The 14,134-nt window shown below is 45.6% G+C and overlaps 1 protein-coding gene across 2 annotated transcripts in view; it reads right to left on the bottom strand.

Moving 5' to 3' along the window:
• The window catches only part of ACAP2 (ArfGAP with coiled-coil, ankyrin repeat and PH domains 2), a 129,448-nt gene that overhangs the window by 85,861 nt on the left and 29,453 nt on the right, over positions 1-14,134 (bottom strand). For both annotated transcript variants that reach the window (XM_032787523.2, XM_032787522.2), the window contains exons 5-6: positions 3,659-3,717; positions 1,859-2,042 (exon numbers count right to left, since the gene is read on the bottom strand). In XM_032787523.2, the coding sequence (XP_032643414.1) occupies positions 1,859-2,042; positions 3,659-3,717 (243 nt within the window). The remainder of the gene's footprint in view (positions 1-1,858; positions 2,043-3,658; positions 3,718-14,134) is intronic.

Raw genomic sequence — 14,134 nt, 5'->3', positions numbered from 1 at the left:
CTAATTACATTTTATCTTCACCACCTCAATCATGCTATAAAGTTAGCTGAAATCACTAACCACTTGTGTTCATTGGTTATCCAAGAAAATATCATTCATGCCCCTTGTCTTATTGTGTGTGTAATATCTGATTTTTCACATGCATCTTGTTCTCTTTTTGCTATCTGGTCAATGGCTTTAATTACCTGCCACAACTAAGATTTTCCTCAAAAAACCCTCACTTAACTGAGACATACACATTACTGTCGAATTCACTTTCTTGGCATGTCTGTTTAATGCTAACAAGTAAAATAATTTTACAGAAGCTGTAAACAAAACAGATAGTATTTTAAATATACACATTCAGTGCTTTGGAAAGCCTTCTGCAACACACACACACACACACACACACACACACACACTTTGAAAAGACTTTTCTGGATAAAAAAGTAAAAGGGAACTCAGAGAAATATTAAACTACAAATTAAACTCAAGTAAATATAACCACAAAGACACTCCAGTAGAGTCCTTTCATAGTGAAGTCATTTTTTCCCCCAGAAGAAAAGCTTCATTGTAAGCAGAAAGGTCCATGTATAACTTGAATTGTTTACATGGTGGATTACATGGAAAATTTGAGAGTTTCCTTCATGATAAATGCAGTTTTATTAAGTGGACTGTAGTGTACACAAGAATAGACGAACTCCAAAAGCACATGAATTCCAATATAGAAAGTGCAAAAATGGCTGAATGCATGTGATCATTTCTCCTAAGCCTGTACCAAAATAATAAGAGCCTGCTGCTGATAGCTAAGTTACAGCAGAACCTCAGAGTTACGAACACCTCAGGATTGGACGGTGTTCATAACTCTGAAATATTCATAATTCTGAACAAAACATTATGGTTCTTTCAAAGTTTACAACTGGACATTGACTTAATACAGCTTTGAAACTTTACTATGAAGAAAAATGCTGCTTTTAACCATCTTAATTTAAAGGAAACAAACACAGTTTCCTTGCCCTGCTTTATTTGGGGGGTGGGAGAAGGAAGAGGGGCGTTTGTCTTTGCTGCCTGACTGCATACTTTCAATTCCAAATGAGATATGTGGTTGACTGGTCAGTTCATAACTCTGGTGTCTGTAACTCTACTGTAATCCTTTATCTCACATGGTAGGAACTAAATTCACCCCTATATTGACCACTATGAACCACTTATGTTCACTTAAGCATCTTCTGAAAACTCTCCTCTGACGTAATGCCAACAAAAAAAACCCTTGATAATGATTAGGCAGCTGGAATGCTGTGACTACTGCTCGTACTGTTCTTTGTTATGTTACACTTCTCATTTATTGAATCAATCTGGTTTTTTCCTCTTATACTAAGTTCTTCAGACAGGGAAAATTTGTATTACATCTCTACACTGTCTAGCCCATAGGTGCAGCCTCAGTACTAATTATAAACTGGTTCACAGATGTTGTGGAGGGACTCTGGGCAGGAATTAATTTCATCTTCGGTGCTGAGGGTTTCAGATTCAATCCCAGCTGATGACCACAGAGTCTGTATCCATCCATGGATCAGTACAGACCTGTCATGGCATTACAGAGAAACAGGAACTGGGTTGTCTTAGGGGTTTCTTTAACTCCCTACTTGGGAGGGGGGGAATGGGAATTGTGTGTGTGTCTGTATTGTTACACACATACTTGTTGACAGGTATTTTGACATACATTACCAAAATAAATTTAAACTGGTGTTATTATGCAGTGTTATTTTGACAAATAAAATTTGTAGAATTTTAAAATATTGCGTGCAGAATTTTTTTTGGTGCAGAATGCCCGAGGAGTAACACATTGTTTTTAGAAAACTACACCAATTGTTATACTTACCTGAAGAACGTAATCCAGAGCTAGGTGCCGAAAGCATTTTCGTGTTGCAGTGAGAATGTTGGTGGCCTCCTCTACTTCATGTTGTTTATTTCTTTGAACTTGAGCATTTTTTACTAGTGCATTTTCTTTTTCTTCACTGACTTTTTCAAACTGCTTCTTTGATTCTTTAAATTTTCTAATATCTCTAAACAAAAGGGGAGATGAATTGAAATATCCTTGGAAGGCTCATTTTGTTGATCATGAAATATTTAAAAATACACCAAATTTTAAACCTTTTCTAACATGGTTCCATTTATAGGTATCATATTTGATCTTTTTATTATTTCCCTTTTCCATTTTAAATATCTCGATCAGGTGCAAGTTATAGCACAAGTATGATGGAAGTGTGACTTTCCTGGCTGCTCTGTTCTTCTGAACAAGTGAGGGAGTGAAATGTAAAAGAATACATCTTGTAGACACTGGTGTGTTCATCCAGCCCAACCCAGGGCAGATAAAAATCATGATTAAAAAAATCTGATTTAAAACAGTTTCATTGCTTTGTATTTTCTTTAGTTTCCTAATTGTTGGCAGAATTTCAGATTTTATATAGTTTTTTCTGCTAAGATTCATATTAAATGTTCATCTACCCTGAAAAAGACAATCCAGGATCTCATTCAACATCTTTACTGTGATACCACCACAAACTCAAACACAAAATTGGTAAGGAAACAGTCCATGCTATGTTTGAAACAAGCACTACCTTCTGATGTGTTAAACTTCAAAATGTCAAGAAAGCTGAAATGCTTCAACCAGGTCACACACTACCATTATATTTTGCAGTCTGAAGTTAATGGGACTTGTGCTCCTAAGTGGTTTAGGTGCTTTTGACATCCCAACCTTAGATGCCTAAATATGAATCTTTGCTGGTAGTTCTGAAGTACTGTTTTAAAGTGAAAGATTTTATGACACTAAAGCCCCAATCCTTCAAAAACGTATGCACATACTTAATGTTATGCACTGTGAGCACAGTCCCACTGAAGTCACTGAGACTACTCCTGGTGCAGAGTTAAGGAGCCGCTTAACTATTTGCAGAATAAGGGCCTACAAGAGAAAATTTTAATACAAAAGCTCCTGATATGGCAAATACTTAGGCTCATGCTTAACTTTATACATATTGTCAAGTATCAGAGGGGTAGCCATGTTAGTCTGGATCTGTAAAAGCAGCAAAGAGTCCTGTGGCACTTTATAAACTGAGACGTACTGGAGCATAAGCTTTCGTGGGTGAATATGCACTTCGTTGGATGCATGATATGCATATTGATAGTTCCACTGAAGTCAAATGGGACTACTCAGGTGAGTAAAGTTACATATCTGTTTAAGTGTTTGTATGATCATGGCCTTTATTTTCAATCTTTTGTTTTTTGCCTATTATAGTTTCGTTAAATTCAAAGACGAGACCATCCCAGTAGTGACATTTAAAAAAGTCAGCTATGATTGAAATCATTATAAATGGTATTTTAAAGTTACAATAGTACAAATTTTCAGATTAATTTGACAAACAAACACTCAATGAATGATTTAAAATAACGATTTAAAAAAAACCCCAATGACTGAAAATGTCTCCACCCCAGTCCAACCCCTATTGGGCTGTTGAGTTATTTTTGGCAAGTTTAAGAGGTGGTAGGCAAGCTGTGGCTTGATAATTTCCAAATATCTTCAACCTCTCTCAGAAGCTGATTTCACTTCCTAGTTGGTCTGAGTGGAGATATTTTTCCTTGTAGTTTATTAAGGTGAATTTATCTGAAATTAAAATTAACTTACTCTTTAACGAACGTCTGAAGCTGTGATTTAATTGATCTTTGGGTTTGGTCAAATAGGGTCTGAAAGAGAAAAAACAAAAAAACTTAGTTCAATAAAGGATTTGGAAGTATTAGAGTCCTTTAATTTCAGGCCAAAAAACACCTAAACCCTTTAATTCTGCCTAAGCCCTGGCTCTCCTTATGCCATCTCTGAAGTCTCCAGGTCTAACGGTAGATTTTGCATTTAAACTGCATTTCTCATTCTAATTGTTTTAAAAAAATTAAAAATATTTCAAAATTAAAAACATCTTTCACCTGAAAAGTCTTAGCAGCATAGCACTCTGCAACAAGACCAAAGAAAAGCTAAAGCTACTCCAGTAACAAAAACACTGGCTGCTGCTCTTGTGCTTGTTCCCAATGATGTGCATGTGAGAAAGTTTAAAGCATAAAGCTGGGGGAAAAAAGTTACCCACTTTCTGCAGTTACTGTAGTTCTTCGAGATGTGTCCCCATATGGGTGCTCCATTTCAGATGCACATATGCCCCATATGCCTTTGATCGGAGATTTTCACCATCAGTCTCTGTTCGGCCCATGCATGCGCCTTATACATCCTCATGCCCTGCACCAAGGCTATATAGGACTTAACAGGTGAACCTTCCTCAGTTCCTTCTCTACCACAAAGTCCACCAAGGAAACTCGAAGCAGGGAAGAAAAGAGGGCACGTAGTGGAGCACCCACAGGGAAACACATTCAATGGAATATTCTACCTAACATTCATGTGCCTGCATGGTAAACACCTCATTCAAAGAGGTTAACTAAAAATAGTGAATTAGACAAATGGTTACTTAGCATAACCGTGATTCTTCAACATATCTTGTCTCTATGTATTTCATTCTTGGTTCAAATGCACCCCATGCACTCAAGACAGTGTTTTCGGGACATCTCACAAACGTCTCAGTTCCTTTGCTAGTACACAATAGAGATAGTAATCTCTGCAACAGCGGGGAAAGAGGGCAGGTCACAGAATACATATGGACAACACATCTCAAAGAACCACACAACCATCACTGGTGGAGCAACACTACTGTGACCCGACTCGGGTCTAACAGTGGCAGGTTTCTTAGGTCTAGAAGTGGGAGACCGACCCCTCTCCAACCTTCTTCTTCTTTTGCAGCACTGGTGATTGTGAATGGTACCTGCATGTGAGCTACAAGTGCAGCCGGGATGGTGCCATGACTCCTTATCCTTACCTAGCACCAGTGCCTGTGCTGATGGTGCCAAAGCACTCCATACTGAGGAGGAGGTACTCGGAGCAGGGTCCGTCGACCGAGGGTTTGGCTGGAGGTGGAGTGCTGCCTCCATCAACAGGAACTTCAAGCGCTGTTCTCTCTCTTTTGAAGTCCTAGGCCAAAAGGTCTTATAAATGGCACAACAATCCTTCTGATGGCCCTCTCCTAAGCACCTTAGACACAAGGTGTGAGGATCGCTTCTGGGCACACACTTGCTGCAGGCTTTGAAACCCGGAGACCCTGGCATGCCCTGGTGCCGGCAGAGCATAGGAGGCGATTTCCACTCCCAACCCACCCCCAATGGAAACTTATGTAACACTAATGACCTACTAATTATTAACAAACGACGGAGATCTAATGGAGAACAATATAAGAACACTGCTAAATGCACTTGTCAATATGAGCACAGGGAAGTTCCAGCTAACCATCACTGGCAGCAAGAAGGACCTGAGGAGGTGGCAGGTTGGCAGGGCTCTATATTGAGCACCATGAAGGCGCAACTCCAGGAGGTGCCCAGGCCAATTCGACAGATGCTGCTAGGGAAAAATCTGCTGGCTACCGTGCACATGCGTGTGCACACACACCTGACTGGAATGGACATGAATACCACACCTCAAAGAAGAACCAGGCTTTACTGATTAACAGACATGTAGAAAACTGGTGTGCAATTCCACTTAAATAATATAAAAAATGCTTTGCAAGAAAAGTCATGAGAAGTCTGCATATTTTCCTGAAATAACTGAAAAACTGCCTTCAGGTAAATCTGATTAGATTTACGGCCTTCAGTGATGAGACTCCAGATGACTTTTGTATCAGAGGGGTAGCCGTGTTAGTCTGGATCCGTTAAAGCAGCAGCATCCTGTGGCACCTTATAGGGATAACAGACATTTTGGCAGCGTGAGCTTTCGTGGTGGAACCACTGTTGATACAGCATGGCCAGGGGCAGCATGAGGAGTGTTAGCAGGGGGCCTTTCCCTGCAAGGAGAGGTTTGCTTTAGATTAACTAGAACACCTGTAGCCATTTCGAGCACCCTGACTCCAATGTAGAGTACCTACTCCCTCATGTGATTTAAAAACCCTGCTTCTGTCGACGGGGGGGAAGTTGAAGGAGGAAGGTTCTGAGTGGACGCAGAGTGCAGGCTGCCGAAGTTGATAGAGAAAAAGAGTTTGATAAGAGAGAAGTAGCAGTTTGGAGGAGTGCTGTGGTGGATTGTGAAGTCCAGAAGTAAATCCCTAGGGTAAGGGGCACCAGGCTGTTGTCAGAAGGGAGGCAAGAGAAGACCCTTCACAAGTGAAGGGTAGGAGAGGGAAGTTAAACCAGGGGAAGGAACCGCTAAGTCCAAGTGGATTACCACACCGTTCAGGGCCCCGTGGGTTGGGTCCCTGAGTAGAGGCGGCCCAAGGTCCTCCCTCTTCCATTCCTTCCTGCAAGGACACTAGTGGAGTAATTAAAAAGCCGGTTCAGAGGCAAGCAATAGCCCCTGAACCTACCCCAGAGAAGAGAAGCGCGAAGCCTAGCAGAACAGTACCGCATTGGCCACACGCTGGTGTCAGGGTGGGATCTGTGCGCCTGGAGGACTTAGTCGCAGGTGAGACAAACCCTCCACCCTTAAAATTGGACCGACATGTTCAAGGCCCCTTATGAACATGCCACTCGCGGCCCAGCAGGAGCTACCCGGGGCCAGCAACCGCCCACAGGGGCGCTAGATTTGCGCAAGAGACATCGCGTTGCTGAGTCAGGTTGCTCAGGAAGCGAACCCTGCTGAGAGATCTGGTGAGGCCAGATGTGGAGACCCTTATGAAGCGAATCACCACTGGGAAGGGACCCGACCATACGGGTAGCCATTGCTAAGGAAAATGACACGGGGCATGATGTGAAGCATACCTCCTGGCTTTGAACGAAGCGGCCCTTGCGGAGGCCTGGCCCAGAACAATGGTTTGGTATCCTTGCCCCATTCCTGTGTGGGGAAGCCCAGAAGGTCTATTACAATATGGCTGCAGAAGCGTGCAGCAAATGTATCCCAGCTTAAAGGCCGAGATCCTGGCCCGTCGGAGTAACAAGGGCACTGCGAGGCCCAGCACGTTCCATGAATGCGTATACAGGGACAGACACCCCGATCCAATTGTTTGACCTGATCCACCTGACCAAAATGGCTGCGCCCCTGAGCCATAAGCTCTGAGGAGATGATGGAGTACAATATTTGCCGACCGGTATATGCGGGGGCTACATCAGTCTCAGACTGGGTTGGTCAGAATGACCGCCTCTACCTATGATGAGTTGGTTTCCCTCGTGGAAAGACAAACTGGCAGCCGCGAACTGTTCAACCCCAGGCGGGGAGACACAACAACCAGGAGACAACCCAAACCCAAGGCCCGGACTTGTCGAGAACTCTAGGAAAACTAATCTGCCGGGTGAAAGGGCGTAGGAACGACATGACGAATGGCTCGAGGCCAGAACGGGACTGGGGGTTGGGAGGAGAGTGGGGGCCGGCCAACTGCCCCCAGCAGAGGGTGACAACCGGAGATAAGGGGACGTGTTATGAATGTGGGAATTGGGGCACACAGCAGCCCGAATGTTCCCAACCAAGAGGTACCTATGCCAATGTAATCTGGGAATTATGGGCGGCAATGTGGCCCATCAGCTGGTAGGGGTTACATTGACCTCACATGAATTACCCAGACCAGTAAAATGAATGGTATAAAAACCATAGGCATTAATAGATTCTGGAGTGCTGTACGTTGGTCCTCAGAAAGTGGTCTGGGGTACAGACCAAACTAACACCCGGCCAAAGCACAGGGTAACATGCGTACATGGCCACCATGAGATTTTTACCCTACAATTTCGGGTACAGATTGAGATCCAGAGGGATACCACCAGAGTTTTGCAGGCGTAGTCCCCAAGCTCCCTTACCCTGTTTTGACTGGGAGCGCTCCCCTGGATTTGAGGCTTACTGACCCCGATAGAGACAGGAGAGGGTAGCAACCCAGGCTGCGACAGAGAGAGGCATAAAAGATAGCCTCGCCACATAGTTTGTGGGAAATTTGCTCCGAGTTAATATCTCATCTCCCCTGGAAACCCCTGAAGGTCTAGGCAGGACAAGGACGGATAAAAAGTTAGGGACCAGGATTGTGGCAGCAAATCAAGACTTCCCCTTGTGGGTAGGCGAACCCCGCCCAGCGAGGACCAGGCGATGGTTCGGGCCCCGGAGCACTCAGCAGGAAGTTCCTGGCCCAAGTGGGGAGCACCCCAGGGCGAAGAGTTGAAATAGGGCCCCCTAGATTAGGTCAGTTTAGTACGCACGTGAGACCTTTGGGCAAACAGGCGAAGATCCATTATATGCGGAACAGTGAGGGAGGAGGTGTGGAAGTAAATGAGTGCCTGTAGAAGGAACAGGTCCAAAGCCCACGGCCATCTTACGTGCTCAACACCGCGATCTGTTGTTACAGAATAGAGCAAAATACTGAGGGAAGACGTAGACAACTTCCTAGTCCCCCTGGAACACACATAAGGGCAGTATAGAGCTATTTTACTTACAGTCATTTATTTGGGGACATCTAGGGGGACATCTTAGGATAGAATTCCTAGAAGTTTTATGGCCGGGATCTGAGCAGAAGTCCAGCGTTAGTATCTCCGCCTCTGATTGCCAGTTGCATACACCCCGACCTCAACTTGCGGGCCCCACTAGTACCTTTACCTATTATTGACGTAAACCTTCAAGAGGATAGCTATGGACATAGTGGCCCACTAGAAAGTCGCACCGGGCAGCCACGAAGTACTAGTCATCCTTGCTATGCACGTGATTATCCAGAGGCCATCCTTTAAGAACCCCACCTCTAGGCAATGAAGCTAAAGAACTACTACAGCGTTTTCGCCAGAGTGGGCATCCCTAAGGAGATCCTGACAGACCAGGGAACCCCGTTTACGTTTACAACTAACGAAACGACTTATGTTGCCCTGCTCCGATACAAGCCATTCGGATCTCAGTATCTTACCTCCACAAACAGGACAGACTGGTCGAAAGATTTAATCGTTACCCTTAAAAAGTATGAATCCGGAGGTCGGTACACAGGGATGGAAAAGACTGGGACACCTTTACTGTATCTAATGTTCGCTATACGGAGTTCCCAGGCGTTCCAACGGGTTTTTCTCCCTTTGAACTCTTATATGGACGCCCACCACGCGAGATATTAGATATCGCCAAGGAGGATTGGAGGAAACACCCAACCCAGGAAAGAATGCTCATTGAGCTGTGACACAGATGAGAGAGTGGATAACTCGAGTAACCCCGACAGTACGGGAACATTTGGAAAAAGCAAAAGAGGCACAGCGGACATATTACAACCGTCGGGCGAAAGTACAGAGATTTCAACCAGGGGAACGGGTGTGGTGTTAGTGCCGACCGCAGAAAGCAAACTCCTAGCCAGCTGGCACGGACCATATGAGATAGTGGAAGCCATTGGGGAAGTGAATTATAAGGTTAGACAACCAGACCGCAAAAGCCAGAGCAAATCTACCACATTCAACTTACTGAAGCCCTGGCATGACAGAGACTTGTCTGGTCACTCCGAGAGCTCTACCTCAGGCAGACAACCCACAGGAGCAGGTAAAGATATCTCCTGAATTAACCCCAGAACAACGGACAGAAGTCATTGAAATGATCCACCGGAACCAGGACGTATTTGTGACCCACCAGGCTGAACGACCACTAGTCCAACATCATATTGTCACCAGCCCCGGAGTAAGGGTGACGATAAGACCCTATCGAATACCGAGCTAAAAGGGAAGAAATTAGGATGAAGTGCGGAAGATGCTGGAACTCGGGTCATGAAGAATCCCACAGCCAGTGGTCCAGTCCGGTCGTACTAGGTCCCAAGCCTGATGGCACCCTGAGGTTGTAACGACTTCCGGAAATTGATGAAGTATCCCACTTCGATGGCCTACCCGATTACCACGCATTGATGAGCTGGTTGATCATTAGCAAGCAAATACCTAACCACTCTGGATCTGACCAAAGGATATTGGCAAATACCCATGGCCAAATGCCAGGGAAAGACTGCCTTCTCTACCGCCCGATGGCCTGTTCCATCACTGTCCTCCCTTTCAGACTCCTGGGGCCCCCTGCCACATTCCAGAGACTTATGGATAAGTTATTATGACCCCTGCCAACTATGCCGCCGCCTATATCTAGCGCGACCTATTATACATAGCCCTGATTGGGAGACACATCTAGACAAAGTGGAAGCAGTGCTGGACGCCTTGGAAAGGCCGGTCTCACCGCTAATCCTCTGAAGTGTGCGATAGGACCTAGCTGAGGCCAAATACCTCAGGCATGTCGTAGGGAGAGGTTTGGTAAAGCCCAATGGAACAGGTGGAGCAATACAAGGTTGGCCTCACCAATACGCAAAAAGCAGGTCAGAGCATTTTTGGGTGATGTAGGATACTATCGGAGATTCATCCCTCATTTCACCACAAGAGCGGGGCCATTGACAGATCTTGATAAAAGCTCGGGGCCCTGAGATAGTGAAGTGGACGGATGCAGCGGAAGAAGCATTTGCAGATTTACAGACAGCCCTATGCTGCCATCCGCGTACTCATGGCCCCAGACTTCGGAGAAGAGATTCATCCTGCAGACGGACGCCTCGGAGGTGGACTCGGTGCCGTCCTTTCCCAGATGGTAGGGAGGAGGAGCACCCCATCTGTTACCTCAGCCGGAAGCTCCTCCCCAGGGAACAAAGTACGCTGTTGTTGAAATGGAATGTCTGGCGATAAATTGGGCTATGAGACTCTCCGCTACTATCTCCTGGGGCGGCGGTTTACCCTTGTGACTGATTATGTCCCGCTCCAGTGGATGCATAGGAACAAGGAAAGGAACGCCAGAGTGACGAGGTGGTTCCTCTTTTGCAGCCTTTCCATTTTCGGGTCCAGCATAGGGCTGGAAGCCGACACTGCCTCTCATCCTGAATAGCCCAACCCCGTGGTGTTGAGCGGGGGGGGGGGGGAATATGTGTACAGCAATGGCAGAGGGCAGCATGAGAGTGTTAGCAGGGGGCCTTATTCCCTGCCAAGGAGGAAGGTTTGCTTTAGATTAACTAGAACACCTGTAGCCATTTAGAGCACCTGACTCCATCATGTGATAAAAACCCTGCTTCAGTCAGACAGGGGGGAGTTGAAGGAGGAAGGTTTGAATTGGAGCAGAGTGCAGGTTGCAGAATTGAGAAGAAAAGAGTTGATAAGAGAGAAATAGCAAGTTTGGAGGAGTGCTGCAGCAGATTGTGAAGTCCAGAAGAAATCTAGGTAAGGGGCACCAGGCTAGTGTAGAAGGGAGGCAAGAAGCCCTTCACAAGCTGAAAGGTAGGAGAGGGAAGTAACCCAGGGGAAGGACTGCTAGTTCAAGTGGTTCACCACAACCCTCAGGCCCCTGCGTTGGATACTGGAGTTAAGAGGGGCGGGCCCAGTCCCTCCCTCACTCCACTAGTGTCTTCAAGACACTAGTGGAGTATTAAGAACGGTTCAGAGGCAAGCAATAGCGCCCTGAACCTACCCCAGAGAATGAAAGCTGCGAAGACCCAGCAGAACAGTACTGGCAATTTGCCACAATACCCACTTCGTCAGATGCTGCCCCACTGCGTCTGACGAAGTGGGTATTCACCCACGAAAGCTCACGCTCCAAAACGTCTGTTAGTGTATAAGGTGCCACAGGATTCTCTGCTGCTTTTACAGATGACTTTTGAGCACACGGCAATTCTCAATGGTAGTCTGAGAACGGTGCTATTTGCCTGAAGCTGTAAGAGTTGCTCTCACGCTGTCAGGTCTAGGATGATGCTTTATTCCATTTGCCTAGCCTCAGAGAAAGTCTCCAAGGTCACCAAAAGAGTGATCAGGACCAAAGATTTAACTGAGTTTCCCCAACCATTTCAGAGGGAGAACAGGAGCATCCCTCACACCTTCAGTTTGCAAAAAGTCTGTCTTCCTGAAAGTCTTGCTGTTTGCATATTGCTGCCTTCCTTTCCAGCTGCAGTGGATATACGGACTCTTCACCACAGAGGCAGTGTCTAGACTCCCTATGGATATGTCTACACAGTAAAAGGTGTGCACAGGCTAACCTACCCAAGCTAGCTCAAATCCAGCTACTCTGGGTAACCTCAATGGTGAAGACAGCACAGCACATGCTTCATAGCGGGCTAGTGAACTGAGTATTACTCCTGGGGGAATTCTGCACCACTGCCCATGTGCACAATTCATGTCCCCCGCAGATTTCTTTGCTTCCCTGCAGAAAAAGGACTGAAAAGGAAGCAAAGGGAAGCCACAAGAGCAGTCATACGACCCTCCTTAGCAGTGTGTTTCAGGTGCCCCTCCATATTTCTCTGACAAAATCTGCAGAATTTTAAAATACTCTGTTGATAATTTTTCGGTGCATGATACCCTCAGAAGTAGCATATGTACTAAGGGTCTGCACCAGGCTTATAGTGAAGCTTGGATTGCACTGTCCTCACCGCTATCGCTTACCTGCATTAACAGGATGTAAGGCATACCTTATGTAGACATACTCTGTGTACAAGGACAGGAGCACAGTAACCAACAGAAACATGAATCCTGATTATCAAATGTTGCAAGGACGGTACCATACTGGAAAGATTAGCAGGCAGGCAGCCCAGCAGCAGCAAGGAGAATGGGGAGAAAAATACTCAGCCAGCAAGCATGATAGCCTGCTGAGTCCCTAGACACTGCAACGTCACAGATGTTTGGATTCCAAGGCCAGAATGGATGACTGATCATCTAGTCCTGGGGTTCTCAGGACAAATAATTTGGTGACCACAGAGTGCAGCCACCAACTCTTGCTCTTACACTTTTTCCTAAAATACTTAATTAGCTTTAAGAAAAAGCAAATAAATATGCACATACACATGTATTTATTACTAGCTAGTAAGTCTGTTGTGAAAAGTGATATTAAAACATACAGGTATCACTTTTCACAGCAGACTTACTCAGCCCTGGCAAGTTTTGGGACAAATTAAGCTCTGGAAGGGGGAAAATTGGGAGAGGCAGCTGGGGCCACGGATACAGTAGAGGGCTGGACCCAAAGCCTTCTAGCCAGAGGACAGAGCCCAAAGCCATGCAGCAGGAGCCTGGGGCCTGCCGCCATGCAGCTGGATCTCAGGGCTGGAGCCTGAAGCCCTGCGGCCAGATCCAGGGCCTGCTGCCCCGCCACCCCAGGGTTGAACCCCAAAGCCTGAGTCCCATGGCCCCTGGAAAGGTGGGAAACCTATAGCTGCCTGCTCCTCCACCGTTGTGCCTCAGTGTCTCCATCAGGGGTTGACCCCTGCGCCCCTCTGGTGGACCAGCAACCAACACTGAGGAGCCACTGCTTTGCGCCCCACCCCCCTCCAATCACAGCCCAGGAGGCTGTGGCCACATTTGAGAAACACTGTAATCTAGTCTGACCTCCTGTCAAACACAGGCCATAGAACTTCCCCAAAATAATTCTTAGAGTAGATCTTCCTTCTAAAAGATCCAATCTTGATTTTGAAATAGTTAGTGATGGAGAATCCTTCACAATCCTTGGCAAGTTGTTCCAATGGTTAGTTACTCCCATAGTTAAAATTTATGCCTTATTTCCAGTCTGAATTTGTCTAGCTTCAACTTCCAGCAACTAGATCCTAGTATACCTGTCTCTGCTAGACTGACATGCCCATTATTAAATATTAGTTCCCCATGTTGGCACCTATAGACTTCAGGTCACCCCTGAACTTTCTCCTTCTTAAACTAAAGAGATTGAGCTCCTTGAATATATCACTATAAAGCATATTTCCTAATCCTTCAATGAATCTTGTGACTCTTCTCTGAACCCTCTCCAATTTATTAACATCCTTCATGAATTGTGAACACAAGAACCAGACACAATATTCCAGCAGCAGTTGTAACCATGTCAAATATAGAAAAAAAATAACCTCTCTACTTGCACTTGAGCTTCCAGATGGACTCCACAATGGTATAAACTACTGCTGTGTTCAAACTTGGCATTTTCTCTGTTTTCTGTTCTTGACTGACCTGTCACAGTTCCAAAGAAAGAAGCTGCACAAAGAACAGAGACACTTCATCTGCTGTATCATCTCTGTTGTGCCAGAAAAACTGGGCAAACATGGAGAGGGGAAGCAAAACTCAGACTGGCAAAGAACTCTGGCTGCAAATTGGTTCTGCTGCCCATAAG

Source organism: Chelonoidis abingdonii, chromosome 8 (assembly GCF_003597395.2).
Source record: "Chelonoidis abingdonii isolate Lonesome George chromosome 8, CheloAbing_2.0, whole genome shotgun sequence".
NCBI lineage: Eukaryota > Metazoa > Chordata > Testudines > Testudinidae > Chelonoidis > Chelonoidis abingdonii.
This window is presented reverse-complemented; position numbering and strand designations above follow the sequence as displayed.